The sequence below is a fragment of the Nylanderia fulva genome, unplaced genomic scaffold (genome assembly GCF_048542155.1).
Source record: "Nylanderia fulva isolate GAGA-0341 unplaced genomic scaffold, ASM4854215v1 Scaffold6, whole genome shotgun sequence".
Lineage (NCBI taxonomy): Eukaryota > Metazoa > Arthropoda > Insecta > Hymenoptera > Formicidae > Nylanderia > Nylanderia fulva.
This window is the reverse complement of record NW_028190698.1, coordinates 519,670-535,356: the sequence shown is the minus strand read 5'-3', so window position 1 is coordinate 535,356 and position 15,687 is coordinate 519,670. Positions and strand designations below refer to the sequence as shown.

Below are 15,687 nucleotides of genomic sequence, written 5' to 3'. Positions count from 1 at the left end.
CTGTGTATTTATCCAGATACGATATTATAGAAGGAATGCTGAATAAGAGAACTTTTGTTTCGTGAGAAAAAGAGGAACGGATTATATATAAAATAATAGCCTAATGTGAGTTAAAGTAGACGAAAGAGAGAGAAACTCGTAGCTGCCACGTGATCGGCCAGGATATTCGTGTGGGTAAGTATAGCGGTGCGTACGTAATTAGTGTCGTGGCAATTTGGTTGTTTTCTCTCTCTCTCTTTCCTTCGCATTCAGCATCTCCGCGCAATAAATCACGCGGCCGCAAAATTACGAGCGGAGCGTCAGGAAACGTCGACTTGATGCGAACTAACGTGTCCCTTACGTTCGCTTCTCCGTTAGTCGAAAGAAGAACCGTACCGATGTCTCGGATAGGGATAAAAGAGATATTGCGCGTATTAGTGTATCGCAAATTGCTATTCGTATCAAGATTTACCTTCGCGATAATATTATGTCGCGTTATTTTCCGTCTCCATCGTATCATAATCCGGAAAAAAAAAATTGAAAATACACCTTGTGTTTCATCGTTCTTCTTAATAAATTGCGAAACAATTAACGAGAGCCAAAAGTATTTCAATTTTTCAACCGAAAGCAATGTATACCTATCGCACGATGCGAAAAGATAATGAAGTCATTAAGTCCACGATTCCGTTTGACGATAAAAGACTCGGTTTTCTTCGTCGAGACAATCGACAGATCGGTCGATCACGCGGTGGTAAATGCCTTCGATTCCAGCTACAACCCGATACATCTGGCTAAGTATATATCCAAGAGCGGCAATTGGCGCGATATATCGCGACCCGAGGTGTCGCCTTGGACTATCATCTCGCGGCTTGATTAGCCCTACGTAGACACCAGAAGGCGAGGTAAAAAGAAGGTGGAGAGAGAGAGAAGCGGACGAGAGAGCGCTTACCTTGATCCGCCTGGGTCCCTCGCGGGCAGATTAGCAGCAGCAGCAACGGTAGAAGGTGGGCAGCGGAAGCAGCAACGGCGGCGCAGGTGGCTAGGAGGCCTGCTACGCCCGCCATATTGAAGGGGCCCATTCTTATCGCCGTGTGGGCCCCACACTGCCGCAGTGGACGGCCGCCGGTCCTCTCACGATCAGCGCGAGGATGCAGCGTCGTCACTCTCGCCTCCTCATGCCTCTTCTACGGCCTCGCGTCGTCGTCGTCTTGCGCGTCGAATTCCTTCACCCTCTTTCTTTGTCACCCACCGCCTCCGCCTTCTTCACCGGCCACGGCTTTCCTCGCCCGCTTATGCTCCAGTTTATCGTTCCGCGGCTGCCGCTTTTCTCTATCTTCAGAATCCCTCTTCCGGCGGATCACACGTTGGTTAATGATACCTGCGTTCTGGACTTCGTATATGACTTTGAATAAATAATAATTCGACGGTGCACGTGATAATTAATATCGGGGAGTCGAACACGCATCTACTCGCCGTTTTGCTTCATCCATAACACGTGTTTTTTTTTTTTTTTTTTTTTAATGTGGCCAGCGGAAATTAATTCTTTCCGTTTACATTACATGGTGATACAGTGGTCTGATTGACTTTTCAATCTCGCTTTGTCAATTCGAGTCTCTAATCGCTGACGAATGAAGAGAGGTGGCTGTTGAATCTGAAACAAGAATAAAAATAATTATTTCTAAATAATATTGTTGTTGTTTTTCAAATAAATTAACATTATTTATATCATAAATAATCATCACATTTCCCGATATAAACCAAGAATAAAGATAGAATTTAATATAAACCTATAATTATAAATAAACATAAATAATTATTTTTAAAACATATAAAATCGTTGTTAATAAAAATAAATATAAAAAAAGTAAAAACAAAATGTCGTAAGACATTTCCTTTCTGCACGTGTTGTGCTTTTAAAAATGCTAACGTTTACGTCTCATTCAGGTTTGGCAATGGTCAGAAAAATGTGTGACATATGAAAGAAAGGCCGTAAACGACATACATATGTATATCCCGAGTTCAAGGTCAACTTGCATTCGTATCGGCGAAGGGTTCCGACATAACCGGAATTCGTTACTGTCCAACGGTCAATTACCGTGCGTGAAAAAGAAAATAGTAGCAGCAACGACAGGATGGCGAGAATAAAAAGGAAATAGGAAAGGGAGCGAAAACTCGGAACACAAAACTTTAGGGTTCATCACGATAGTGGAAGGGTGTCGGGATAAGGTGGAACCGGAGGGAGGGTAAGAGGTTTCAGGATCAATACCACGCGTTTATCCGTCTCCTTCTCGCCTCCAACCATCTTCGACTTCTGTTCTTCTCGTGCTCGTCGAGAACGCGACATAGCAAGGAGAGAAAGAGAGTCAAGTATCGACCGTCCCTTTTCGGCACGCTCTGTCTTTCGCTTTCGCTCTGGGATACAAGATCTGACCAGCGTCTCGCCATTCTTGCGATGTAACGAGAGGAAAGACAGAGGACGCGCGAGAATCGAAGTAGGAACGAAATTCTAAAGTGCCGAAATGCAAAGAGGCGGAAAGGTGCAAGAGTGTCGGAGAGAAAAAATCAGAACGAGTGAGAGAGCCGGCAAGGCACTCTTTAGAAGTTCTTCTAAAGCGGGCAAAGACCTTCTCTCGCTTCTTCCCCTTCTCTCCGATTCTAGCCAGGTCAGCCAAGATGCATCCGCGAAATTGCAGACTTCAGTAAAACGCCGCCGCTGCCGCTGTTGCGACTGAGTTGAGCGCGCCAGGTAGCGCCTCCTAGCCTCGGCTACCAACCGCTTGTGGTACCATTCGTTCTCTACCCGACGAGTGGTCTCGTCAAAAATGTAAGATGTCCTCCTTCTCCTCCGACGCACCTCTCCTCCCCCATCGTCCTTTTCGTTTCATCCCTTTCCACTTCAAAACGACTTTGTATTCGGAACGGGCTAGAAATCCGTGGTACTTTCTTTCATCAGGTCTCTGCTTTTTCACTTTTTTGATAAGACCCGCTAAAGAAATTGCCGAAAACAGCTTTGCTCGTCTCAAGTGAGAACGTAAGAAAGAGAGAGAAAAAGATTGAAGTAGCGATGAAGGATGGCTGCCCGGGTATCTAGAGTACCTTTGAGAAGAGCCACTATTTTCCATTTTTTTCCCTTGTCCAATCCCCGCGCCTCGGTTACTTTTTACTTTCTCCGAAAAGCAGACGTAAACACGACGAGAATCGTTTCTCCCGCTAGTAGGTCCACTCGGTGTAGGTGGTTGGCCACCTTCTTCAACGTGCAAAGGCCTCCAGCGTCTCTTTCTCTCATCGTCTTGTTTCGCGTCCTCTCTTCCGGGCCAGACCTCTTTTCCGCGTATCCGCCACCCAGGTAGGTAGGTATACGCCAAATTGCAGATTTCGGGAGGCGGAGGAGGCCGCCCGACTCTCGAGTGGCTCGTGAAAATTTTAAGCCCTGCCTCTGTGCGATGCCGCGTCTCTTGCAACGAGTTTCGCGTCAAGCCGCGATACAGGGTGGCGCAACCGAGAGATTGAGAGAGACAGCACGTCTCTGATATATACATATACTGTGTACAATGCCTCTCTTCGGCTTTCGGGGATATCTTCGAGTGCACTTGCCTCCTTTCAAGGTGAAAAGCTTTTCTCCTCCCCCGTCGAGCTTCCATCCATCCGTTGCAAACCCTCCGACCATACTCTCTTCCCGCACAACTCTGCGAAAAACTTTCGCCAGGTTTTCATCCAGATTAAGACGTTCCTTGGCACTCTTTTACGGAACTTATCCCGAAGAAGTTCGTTATCCGAGAGGAAGTCTCTATCTCCGAAACATGATGGATGACAGTTTGATTGTCACGCTGTACACGAAGATAAAAATATCCAATCACGCACGTAACAGAAGCTCGTCGTTCAATTTATAATGATTGATCTTAAAACATGTTCTACGAGTTCAATAGCGGTTCTTTTAATCCCGTAGTAAGACATTACTTTTTACAGTAGGACATTTTTTTCATTTTTATCAGTAATCTTTCCACGTACGTGATAAGTAATAAGATAAAATGATATATCGAAACAATTTAAATTTTCATTAACGAAATATACACGGAGACAGAATTTTCTCTTAGAATTTACCCAGAAAATCATGATAATCGTGAGGCGGTATAGTATTGGAAGAATTTTATGAGTTTCTTCATTTTTATTACAATAAAAAAATAATATCTATCATTTCTACATTTATTAGTAAATAATTTACGAGAAATAAGATTTCTACTTTATTTCATCGATATAGGGTAATCTAGTTTTTCTCTGATTAATATTTACTACAATGAAAAATATTAATGTGTACATAGTAAAATTAATCGAACATATTTTATATATTATATTGTGGTAGATATTAATATTTTTGATTGCGGTAAATATTGAATCAAACTGTTATAAAATCCTTTCAGTATTATATCGTCCCACGATTATCATTGAATTTTCTAAAAGAAAATTCTCTCTGCGTATAAGTTGAGTCTTTTTATACTTTCATTTTTTACGAAACGAATTTTTGGTCCTTTATCTAACATCTTGTCGCCGTCTGCAGAAGACACCGGAATAATTTCGCCGAGCCACGTGCAGAGTTCTCGCTCATCTCCTTTTCTTGTTCTTCTTCGCCGCTACTCGGGCGGGCTCTCGCTTTCATTCGATTCTTCTTGTTTCCAGCGTTTCGTCAGACTTTCCTCGTGCCGACTCCCGTGACCGCCCCGGGACAAATTCTATTTCCGGTTGAATTTAAGACCCTCCGGAATACACGGATTTATTTCACCGGCATGCCGCCGTTTGCGGACGGGAAAGAGATAGAGAAGAAGGAGAAACACGGAGCGGAAGAAGCTGCGCGGTTTTACTCCGGATCCGAGGAGACTCGTAAACGTAGCAAAGAAAAAGACTCGGGAGAAGGAGCAGCAGAGACATGAACGAAGAGCGGAGGAAACCTGCGCGAAAGAGGGCGTAGGAGAGAACAGAGGGAGGTTAAATTCCTCGAAATTATTATACCTTGAACGATTGCCACTCTCCCGAGGCGATCCGGGCGCTATTATTTTTCCGAAACTACGTACCTCTACCCGATCTCACATTTTTTTTTACGCTCTTTTTCCGTCTCACCTTTTACGATAGTAACGATCGTCCGGTTAACGAGTGACGGATAGACGCAAGAAGCGCGGCGACTTCCATTCTTGATAAATGAGAGAACATCGTCATTAAGGCGGCCATCGCGTGATCAGGTCCACTTTTTTGAATCTTCGTCCACGATCTTCTTATTCGAGATTTTATTGCCGCGATGTGTTTGTAGCGATAAGAATTTTAAAACAACGCTTTGAAACCTTATTACGCCATCCACCTTTTCTTTTCTATCTTCCTTTGAGTTTCTCGTTTGCTTAGTTTGATTAACTCCGCTATTTATTTTTGTTTCTCCAACTCGGGTCGTCTATCTTCTCGATTTCAGGATCGCGCGTTTACGCTGATGAGAATAAGGATAGAGAGAGAGAGAGAGAGAGAGAGAGAAAAGATTTTTCTTTCAACACACATCACCGCCGACACACTCTCCCCTACTATAATTAAATTTCATAATATCATCTGCAAAGTGTCGGTTGTAAATTATATGGTATAATAAATTCATTATTTCCCCCTTTTTTTTTACAAAACTATCACGTCGCGCGTTAAATTAAATGCAATTAAACAAACGAAATACTTAAATAAGATTTAACAGCCGTGTTTGCTGCAATTTTGTCAATTGTATTATTCGCTTTCAATCGATAAAATTAGCGATTATATATCGAATTAAATTACTGCGTGAATCGCTTCGCGAGTCTCGATTTGCAAACGCGAACGTATTATTCAAGATAGATACCGTCGATACATAAAACCGCGAGAATTTCGCAATTGGCTCGGTCGTTTCTGCCAGGTGAAAGTGAGCCGTACGAGCTCCCGTATAATGCTGCATCGAGCAAGTCCGAGATCCGATCGAGAGACTCGCAAACGCGTATCGATTCTCTCGTCCATGTTTAATTAAGATTTCGTGCCACCTAAGCGCATCGCGTTGTATCGACGTCGCTGTAATCGAGGTCCCATTGTGCTCGCGAATCGATCGAAAGATCCAATCGGATCACAGAAAAAACAGTATCCTTAAAAAAATGCAAATATGCCTCGATTCAAGTATATTTTATCCTTATAATAGCGCCAAATATAAATAATTTTAATGTTTGTGAACAAGGAAGGGCTGTAAGAGCTATATTAAACAAATTGCAGTTGTCAGATAATCTTAATAAAATTCATTTAAAACGAGAAAATAAATACATAAGCAATAAACATTTATGTGTAGATGATATTAATAAAATGTATTTAAAAAAAAAAAAAGGAAAATAAATATATAAGAAATAAAACAATTATGCGTTAAATAATATTATAATATATAAATAATTTTGGATAAAGGATAATTTATCCTTAAAACAAAAAGTGCAAAATATTCTTGGTTGAAGCTGAAATTTACTTATAAATATTGCAAGGACAAGCGACAAGTGAACATCGGATATAAGCGGTATTTTCAAGTATATATAATAATTCTTAGTTCAAATATGACTAAGTTTGTTTTTACCATATGCGATTTTTAAAACAAGAATATATCTTAAGGATAAAATATATTTCGCACAAACTTATTTATTATTAAGGCAGATGAAAATTTGTGATTACAAAGAGCATTCTATGCTTAAATCAATCACAGAATAAAAATATACTTGAATCAAGGATTCCTTTTTTTTCTGTGATATATTATCGGAAAAATCGCTGAGCCCTCGCACGCGCGATAATGCATTCCTTTAAGAGACAAAACATCCGGTTCCGTTCGTTATGACTATGTCCGCGTTGAAGAGATTTAAATACAAAGATGGTACGGGATAGTGTGTGTGCGCCGAACATTCGCATGATCCATAAATAGCCTTCGTGATCGAGGCTCGGAGAGAGATTATCTAAACGAACCATCCGCGTAAAGGAAACTGACATTTACGCGAGCGCCTGAAATATAAGAAATAAGACTCGCCCCGTTCATTAGCATTCCACTATAATCGACATCGGCATTCCTGATTACATACGTTTTTATGCTTTCTCGTTACTTAGCTTAGATCGCTTCCTTGCAACACACACATGGATATCTCTCTCGAAGATGAATTTATGAGAAATCTTAATGCACGCGCGGATTAATAAAAGAGAATAAATATATACACATATATATAAAATAAATGACAAAAATTTTCTCATAAAAGTTTGAATATCCCCAAGATGAAGGAAAAGCTCAATCGAAGCTTATTCGATACACGTGAGATACGTGTGAACGTAATACGAGACGGCATTCCCGATATATAGTGAAACTCGGAGAGACAAATATGAGTCGTTCGGTCGGAACTAAAGGTAACGAGAAAAAAGCAGTACGTTTTTCTTATCGTGCGTCGTCCAGCGTGCAACTGGACAGCCGATGATAAAGCTAATGGCCTCCGCGGAGTTCATCAGTGATCGGTCACGCGATCCTGACCTCCATTCCTTTTCCGCTCACGGCAAAAGAATCTGGCTTCAACGGAGTCGAGCGAATCTTTATCGCGTTCTCACCAGAGGGGATAATCGAGGAATAAAGGAAAACGGCGGGAAAGAACTAGAGAAGGAGAAGAAACGGAAAGGAGGACAGAATGTCTTTCTGCGGGACTGCCGCCAGGTGAGATAGCTTAATCCATGACGTGTCATGACAAACGTTCTGTACGCTGTTCGCATACGTCAAAATAGTTGGGCCATTAGCGGTCTCTTCCCTCTATAGAATTTCTTCCTTCTCCTTCACCTCTCTCTCTCTCTCTCTATCTAAGAACCGAAGAAAGAAGAAGAACTTACGGGATAACGCGACAGAGCGCGCTTATGCGCCTCGTAATTTAGTCTCTAATCTCGACGATAAGCTCGCGTAAAGTATCGTGAATGATATACACGCACGGAAATGAGAGATCCTTCGTATCGACGCGCGAGTGCGTGCGCACGATGATATACTCGCGGTCTTTTCGGGCAATGGACTCTCTCTCGCGTGCCTCATAATTTTACTCAAGGGGCCCCGACAGTTCTATATTTCACGAGGGCTCGAACGAAACTCGCCGAGAGTCGTTGTTCGTCGCTGGCGCTTCTTTTAGTAGCCGTCGCTACTTTCGGGCACGCACTATGTCTAGGGCCATATGGCTTTCGTTTCTTCTCCCTCCCTTTAATTCTCGCACTGTCCCTTTGTTGGGGTATCTCTCCTCCTCCTACGCCTTCACCGTTGGATTGTCTCTTTCTGTTATATTTATAGTTTTACGCTAGCTCGAGGTACAGCTTATCATTCCCGAGAGACATTACACAGACCGTTTTTTTTTTTTTTTTTTCATTTTACGAAAGAGATTTTCTGAATACGCATTATCAACTGGGCGGATAACTATGATGCATACTTGACAGAAATAGAAATTTGTCAATTCCCTGGTTTCTCCACGTGTGTGTAACAAATTCTCAGCGTGTTTAAACGAGAAACCATCTCGTCGCGCGTTCGCTACTTTTTAATAATTAGGGGCATTAATACCCCAAGTTAAATTATAACTGACTACAAGCGGCAGAGGGAGGAAGCTCTCGTATCTTCGACCGTCGTCGTTGTCGACGAAACGACGCGTACTTACTTTATCCAATAAATAACAGGCGCGGAAGGCGAAGTTCTCGACTGGAAAGTTTGAAGCTTCTCATGGGCTAAAACGCTTTTGTCAGTCGCCGTCGCGACGCTAAAAGAGAGATAGAGAAGGAAGATTCAAGTTCTCTCTCCCCCGGAATAAAATTATTCCTCAAAGGACTACATCTCTGTTTTGTACCCTCGGGACATTATTAGGCCCCCCTCTTTCCGTCTGGTCGAGACTAAAACGCGAGTTGTTATATATATATACACACGCGAATCCTAGAAATTATCGCTTCCTTCTCGAAGGCGACACAATTTGCCGTTCCGCTTCGTTCTCCGCGTTTTCCTTTATCCGGATGATTTACCGAGCGACGAAGGGGAAAAAAAGAAACGAGAAAAGGATGTTTGCCACGGGAAAAAAAAAAAAAAAAAAAAAGATCATGTATATTCTCTGGCGCGTAATTCGTAGCGTACACTTCCGGCTTATCCGGGAGTTTTTTCTCTCCCTCTCATCTTCCGCCCGAATCTCTCCCAGACTCCTACGATTCTCCCCGCATTTTTGCGCGGATCGGACCATGTCCCGACATCAGGGTAGCATCGTCCTGTGACATATGGAGGGTCCCTGAACGCCCTGTTTTCCCCGGCGCGATCCCTCGAGGCTTCTCTACGGGATGTTTCTCCTAACTGACCGAGCAGATACTTCACCCTCCCTGTTGCGTTATACGACGACCTCACGCTCCTGCGAGAAATATTTTCATTCGCGTCTCTTTACTTTCTCCTTCTCTTAAGACGCGTCGGTCACGACTGTGGTTTCGCTCGTATTCTGACCCAGGATTTGTACCCGCCCTTTTCGATTCTATTGGGACGGTCTATCCGACGAAATTCCAGTTTACTTCCTTAGTATCGAGACAAATAAAGCAAACATCCCTCGTATTTACCAAACCAAGTTCTTGTTTATTCCGCAAAAACAGAAATTACAATATTGTATTAGGTTATCTTTTTTTTTGTAAATAATGTAATAGTACGCTTCGATGTATAAAAGATTATTTTATAAAAAAATCGACACAGAGAGAATTTTCTCTTCAAATTTACCCTAAAAATTATGGTAACCATGGGATAATATGGTATTGAAAGAATTTTATGAGTTTCTCTGATTAATATTTACATCACGATAAAAAATATTAATATCCACGATAAGATATAAAATATATTCGATTAATTTTACTATGTACATATTAATATTTTTTTATTGTGGTAATAATTAATCAGAGATACTCGTAAAATTCTTCCAATGCCATGTCTCACGATCACCATGATTTTCAGGATAAATTCTAATTGTAAGAGAAAATTTTCTCCATATGTACATATATGAGAATTGTAAAAATAATTTTAATTTAAATGTAAACTATAACTATAATGAATAGAAATACTAGACATTTTTATTATTCATTACATAATTGTATACTTATTTTTCATGTAATTCTTTTTATTGTACTTGAAAAACGAATAGACTTTAAACTAACGTCATATACTCGTAGTTTTATTTTTCCAAATGCTTGTCGCAACTGAAAAATATAAAGAAAAGTCAAGTCGTAATGTCATGACGGATATTCGTGCAGTTGTTTTCGTCGACGTCATCGAGTCGAAACGTTACTTCGAATCCGTAAACAACCAGTCGCGAGCGAAAAACAAGCAGCGTTGGTTTATTTTTTCTAATTAAGCGGCGGAACACCAACGGGATCACGTCGGGAATAACATTCGTGCGATCGAGAGAGAGAGATTCGGGAATAAACGAAGAGGGGTTCCAGACGCCCAGGCTGGCGTTGGAACTTGTCCCAGAGGAAACGATGGCAGCATGGGGTTTCCGTCCGCAACCCCACACGCGGTGCCACGGATGATCCTCAATAGGGGAATAGTTCCATTAACGAGTAACCGTTCGTTAGACATGCACTCGATCGTAATGACCCCGGCGAGGTCCGCCATTTTAGGCTATAGTGCGACAGTGTCCTCTTACCGTACCAGTTTATGTGGAACACTTTAATATAGATATATATATATATATATATATATATATATATATATATATATATATATATATATATAATTCCGCACGGAGAGAATTTTCTCTTAGAATTTACCCTGAAAATTATGGCAATCGTGGGACACTATGATATTGGAAGAATTTTATATATACGAGTTTCTCTGATTAAATATTTATCACAGCAAAAAATATTAATATGTATGTACATGGTAAAATTAATCGAACATATTTTCTATCTTATTGTTGTAAATATTGTCCCACGATTACCATGATTTTCAGGATAAATTCTAAGAGAAAATTCTCTCCGTGCGAATATCCCTATATACACATCGATGAAATAAAGTAGAATGAAGAAAAAAATCTTATTTTTCGTAACTTATTAATTAATAAATATAGAAATGTGAACACAGATTGAATAAATTAATAATAAATGCTCATAAGACATTTTAATGAAGGACGTTATTTAATGATAAAGATGTAATCTTTATTAGAACAGAACAGTTATATATTGATCGCTATAGGTACTTTTTAATTAACCGTAAAATCTGTACATTTCAGCACACTTTTAATTAATACCGACAGATTATATTGAAAATTGTGAGAGAAGGAAGAGATAAAGTTTTTCATTGATTCGAAGTCAATTCCTCGCTCTCTTTGATACATAAGATGGGAAACTATAAACGAGTCGCGGTTAAGCATTAGAGATTCGTATCTCTGTTAAGAAACGGAAATGGAAACGGTCAACGAGGAAGATCCCGGAGGAAATTGGCCGCGAGTAAATTTTCCTTCGCGTCTTTTCTCAATTTCGTCTCTCTTTCGTGGCGATGGGGCACTCGCGACATTCCCCGACATTCACTCGTCCCGTTCTGTAAATGCTCCCGCGTCTATTTTTCTCGTTAACCGCGACCTCGGCGGTACCGAGGCGCTTCCGGCGTCGCCGTGCGACAAATAACAGTGATTAACGACCTCGATTACCGGTACAATCAGAACGCCATGCAGGGCCAACGATGACGAAGAAAGGGGGGACCCGGTGCAAAAAGGAATCGGTGAAAAATGCCGAAGGAATGTTATCCGGTGTCCGGCGGGCTGTCCTCGTGAGAGACACACACGCACACACATGTATACACACACGTAGCGTGCATATGTCGAAATCGCGCGACGCCAGATATCTGGCCGGTCGAGGAGATTGTGAGAATATCGCCTGGACTTAATCGCCCAAGGACAAAGGCACGACGCGCGTGAATAGATGATTAATTTCCCGTGAATGGGAAAGGAACATGTGTATATATATATATGTATATATTTATAGATATACATATATTTATCAGAGTCTGTAAAACGAATCTCGCGGTAGTGTCTTTTCTCTCGGCGGACAGTTTTCAATTAAATGCACCGGTGCGGTTGTCCTATAGGAAAACTTTCACCCGGCGATAGATAAAACTCTATTCCGAGTAGGATCGCTCGTCGATCAAGAGACGATGGAAATGAACTTTCACTCGTCGGCTTCTGCGAGAGATGTCATGCGCACTGTACATTCCAAGTGATGCATTTCGTATCACGCGATATATTTATATGTATAATCGAAATACTCATTCGAATGTTATGACGTCAAGTGTTATTTTCCGTATGACCCAGATTCTCTGTTACCCGTGCGAATCTATTGTTTCCACCAGACAACTTTACATGTATATGAAGAGTCGCAGCTCATTGTATCTAATTGTAAATAGATAGGACCGTGTAATCAGATAATTAACCGCGTACGATTTTTTTAATTGATTAGCATTAATTGAGAAAATATATTATCTAGTTGTTAAATTAATTATCGCCTGTTAGAAATGTTATCGCGATAATTATACCCTAGAGGTGTCAGGGTTACGGATCAATCTAGAAAAAGAGAGAAGAAAAACTAGATGTGCGCCTAAATATTACAATCCTTCCATCAACGCGAGAGGGTTGTCCCTGAAGAAAGAACGAGCGCATTTCCTCTCCTCGTCTCGTCAAAGTTCCCTCTCCCTCGTACACCTTTTTGTACGAGCGTCGCTTAAGACGCCACCTGCTACGTTCGCGGCCGCCTAGTTTATATTTAGTTTCCCGAGTTTGGAAAACTCTTAATGGATTCTTAATGACCCTGAAGGGCCGTGGCATGCGCGCGGCGCGGCGAAACGAGCGAGGAAAGTCAGCCGGGCAGAAGCCGGAGGAGAGAAGCAACAGCTGATACCCGCGCGCTACACTTCTCTCCTCATCCGACGACTGATGACGGCCGCGATTACTGGGTCGTGACGGGCAGAGACTTTATCCAAGTCTCTCACGCGCGCGATACCGAGACGACGCGACGCGAGTTTGTGATGTCGTACTCGTGTCACGATTAATCCCTCCATCGAAAATCTTTGTCGGAGGGTCCTGGAAGGGGTTGAGAAACTAGTCTCTCGGGCGACAATTTTTTTTCCCTCCACATGTATCTGATCGACTGCTTATTACTTACAAGTGTGTTTTTTGTTCGACGGGATTTCGATTTAACTCGGTATTAAAAAAAAAATTATTTTTAGAATTCTCATATATGCAGAGAATTTTTTTTCTTAGAATTTATCCTCAAAATTATGGTAATCGTGGGACAACATGGTATTGGGAGAATTTTATAAAAGTTTCTCTAATATTTTTAGCACAATAAAACATATTAATATGTCACGATTAATCCCTCCATCGAAAATCCTTGTCGGAGAGTCCTGGAAGGGGTTGAGAAACTAGTCTCTCGGGCGACAATTTTTTTTCCTTCCACATGTATCTGATCGACTGCTTATTACTTACAAGTGTGTTTTTTTGTTCGACGGGATTTCGATTTAACTTGGTATTAAAAAAAAAAATTATTTTTAGAATTCTCATATATATGTATGTATGTATACGTGCAGAGAATTTTTTTCTTAGAATTTATCCTCAAAATTATGGTAATCGTGGGACAACATGGTATTGGGAGAATTTTACAAAAGTTTCTCTAATATTTAGCACAATAAAACATATTAATACGTACATAGTAAAATTAATCGAACATATTTTATATCTCTTATAGAACTCTTATAAAATTCTTCCAATACCATATATTGTCCCACGATTCAACACTTTCAGGGTAAATTCCAAGAGAAAATTCTCTCGGTGTATGTTAAACTTTACAATTTTGAAACATACCTTTTGTTTCATTTAAATAGTAGGTAACAATAATGCGCACGAAATACAATGGGCTTTAACAGATGAAACAAATAAATTGTATTCGAATGTGTAACCCAAATAATTGTTATTTCTGGTAGAGTTATTATTGTATTGTTATGACCCTTCTCCCTGCTTCTCCTGCCACGCAACCTCATTTTTTTTACATTTACCTATAAATGTGCGGCGAGGTCCCCTTTTCTCTCGGGTTCTCCCGTTGAATCGATCGTATACGCAATATATGATCGAACTATCGGTTACCCGCTGTGTGTCGGTGAGCGATAAAAGAGAAGAAAAGGGAAGGCAAAAGAAAGAGGGATAAAGCGGAGGGTAAACGCGCGCGGTTATTCACGCGATACAGACGGTTAAATAATACCGGGCGATTGACGAGACGCGCAATTCGCGTCGGATGCGGTATCGAGTACGATATTTTTCCTCGCCGAAAAAAGCCGAAAAACCGGCCGAGTGGATGGATCGATCGAGCAATTATCGGAAATCGAGCTATCGTTTTGGGATCGCTTAAGCCACCTCCTTCCATCTCCCGATGGCTCATGGCCGTGGACATATCGGCCAAGTTTCTCGGAATAAATTACGGGGAGACTACAGATGACTTCGCGATTTAATCCGGCCCGAGAGAAAAAAAAAAAAGAGAAGAGAACCACCGTGCGCGCACGGATCACGCGACAGCGTATTCGTGCATTCAAGGATCCCGAGACACGAGGGATGGGAAATAATGCAAAGCCCGTAAGTTATAATTTGCAGTTGGAAACGAGGTCACGACAGTCTCGGTCGGGTCTCCTGGTCGAGCGAGCGCGCGGTTTCGCGGCAATCTGCACGGCTCGATAATTAATGGTTTCCTTCGAAAGTCAGGTCCGCCGTTCATTAATAATAAATCATCGAGTTTTGCCGCGCGCGAAAAATCCGATCGCGCGCACAGCTAAACGGGAAAACTTGCCGATTCGTTCGACGTGTACAGGTATGTATACAGTCCTTTTCCGCGATTACGCGTTCCCGGGGAAAATTGCATACGAAATTTTTATGTCGCGTATATCTCGGCTCTATGAATACCGCTCGTTTGTGGAATTAACATAAACGTGAATAGGGCCCGGACGGGTCGTCGCGGGAAACCGCGATATACAAAGCCGTGGTTGTGTACTGCAAAGTATGCAGAAACTCTTCCCCAGAAAGAAAGAGAGAGAGAGAGAGAGAGGGTTAGAATTCATCTCCAACATTCTTCATTACAAATTCCGCTATGTATTTCTAACTGAATTACATGGGCGTTTGTAGCGTGAATTTCGTTCAAACCCTCGACGAATTTGCTCTCATCTCGTTTTGTCCAAATATTTCCATAAATAGAGATTCACCCCGTAAAACGCCGACAAATACGCGAAAAATAATTTTATGCAAACTCTCGCTATGTCCGTCATCGGGAGTATATATGTATATATATATATATATATATACGCGCGACGCTATATATCGCTAACCTTGGCATCGCGTCGGGTCCTCGAGGACGGAGGACGACGTAGAGGGTATCGTCCGTACGCTCCGCTTCTCCCGCGGAGACTCATAGAACGAAGGAATGGGAGAGCGTGTCACGCCAATTACGAGAGGCATCGCTAGCGGAAAGAGGAGGAGGACGAGAGACAGATAATGAAACGTAAAGGTGCGTCCGCACTTATATCGCGCATGAATTTCTCCGCCAACGGTCCAGGCTCCTTGTATTTCACGCGCATTGTGATCAGTGATGGATAAGATTTCAAACGTATCTCGATACAGATACTCGGATACTTTTAAATTA

General features: G+C 41.6%; 1 protein-coding gene across 2 annotated transcripts in view; it reads right to left on the bottom strand.

The window, feature by feature from the left end:
* Positions 1-15,687, bottom strand: part of Eph (Eph receptor tyrosine kinase) — a 99,636-nt gene that overhangs the window by 57,372 nt on the left and 26,577 nt on the right. For both annotated transcript variants that reach the window (XM_029320483.2, XM_029320486.2), the window contains exon 3: positions 929-1,630. In XM_029320483.2, the coding sequence (XP_029176316.1) occupies positions 929-1,058 (130 nt within the window). In that variant the 5' untranslated portion in view covers positions 1,059-1,630. The remainder of the gene's footprint in view (positions 1-928; positions 1,631-15,687) is intronic.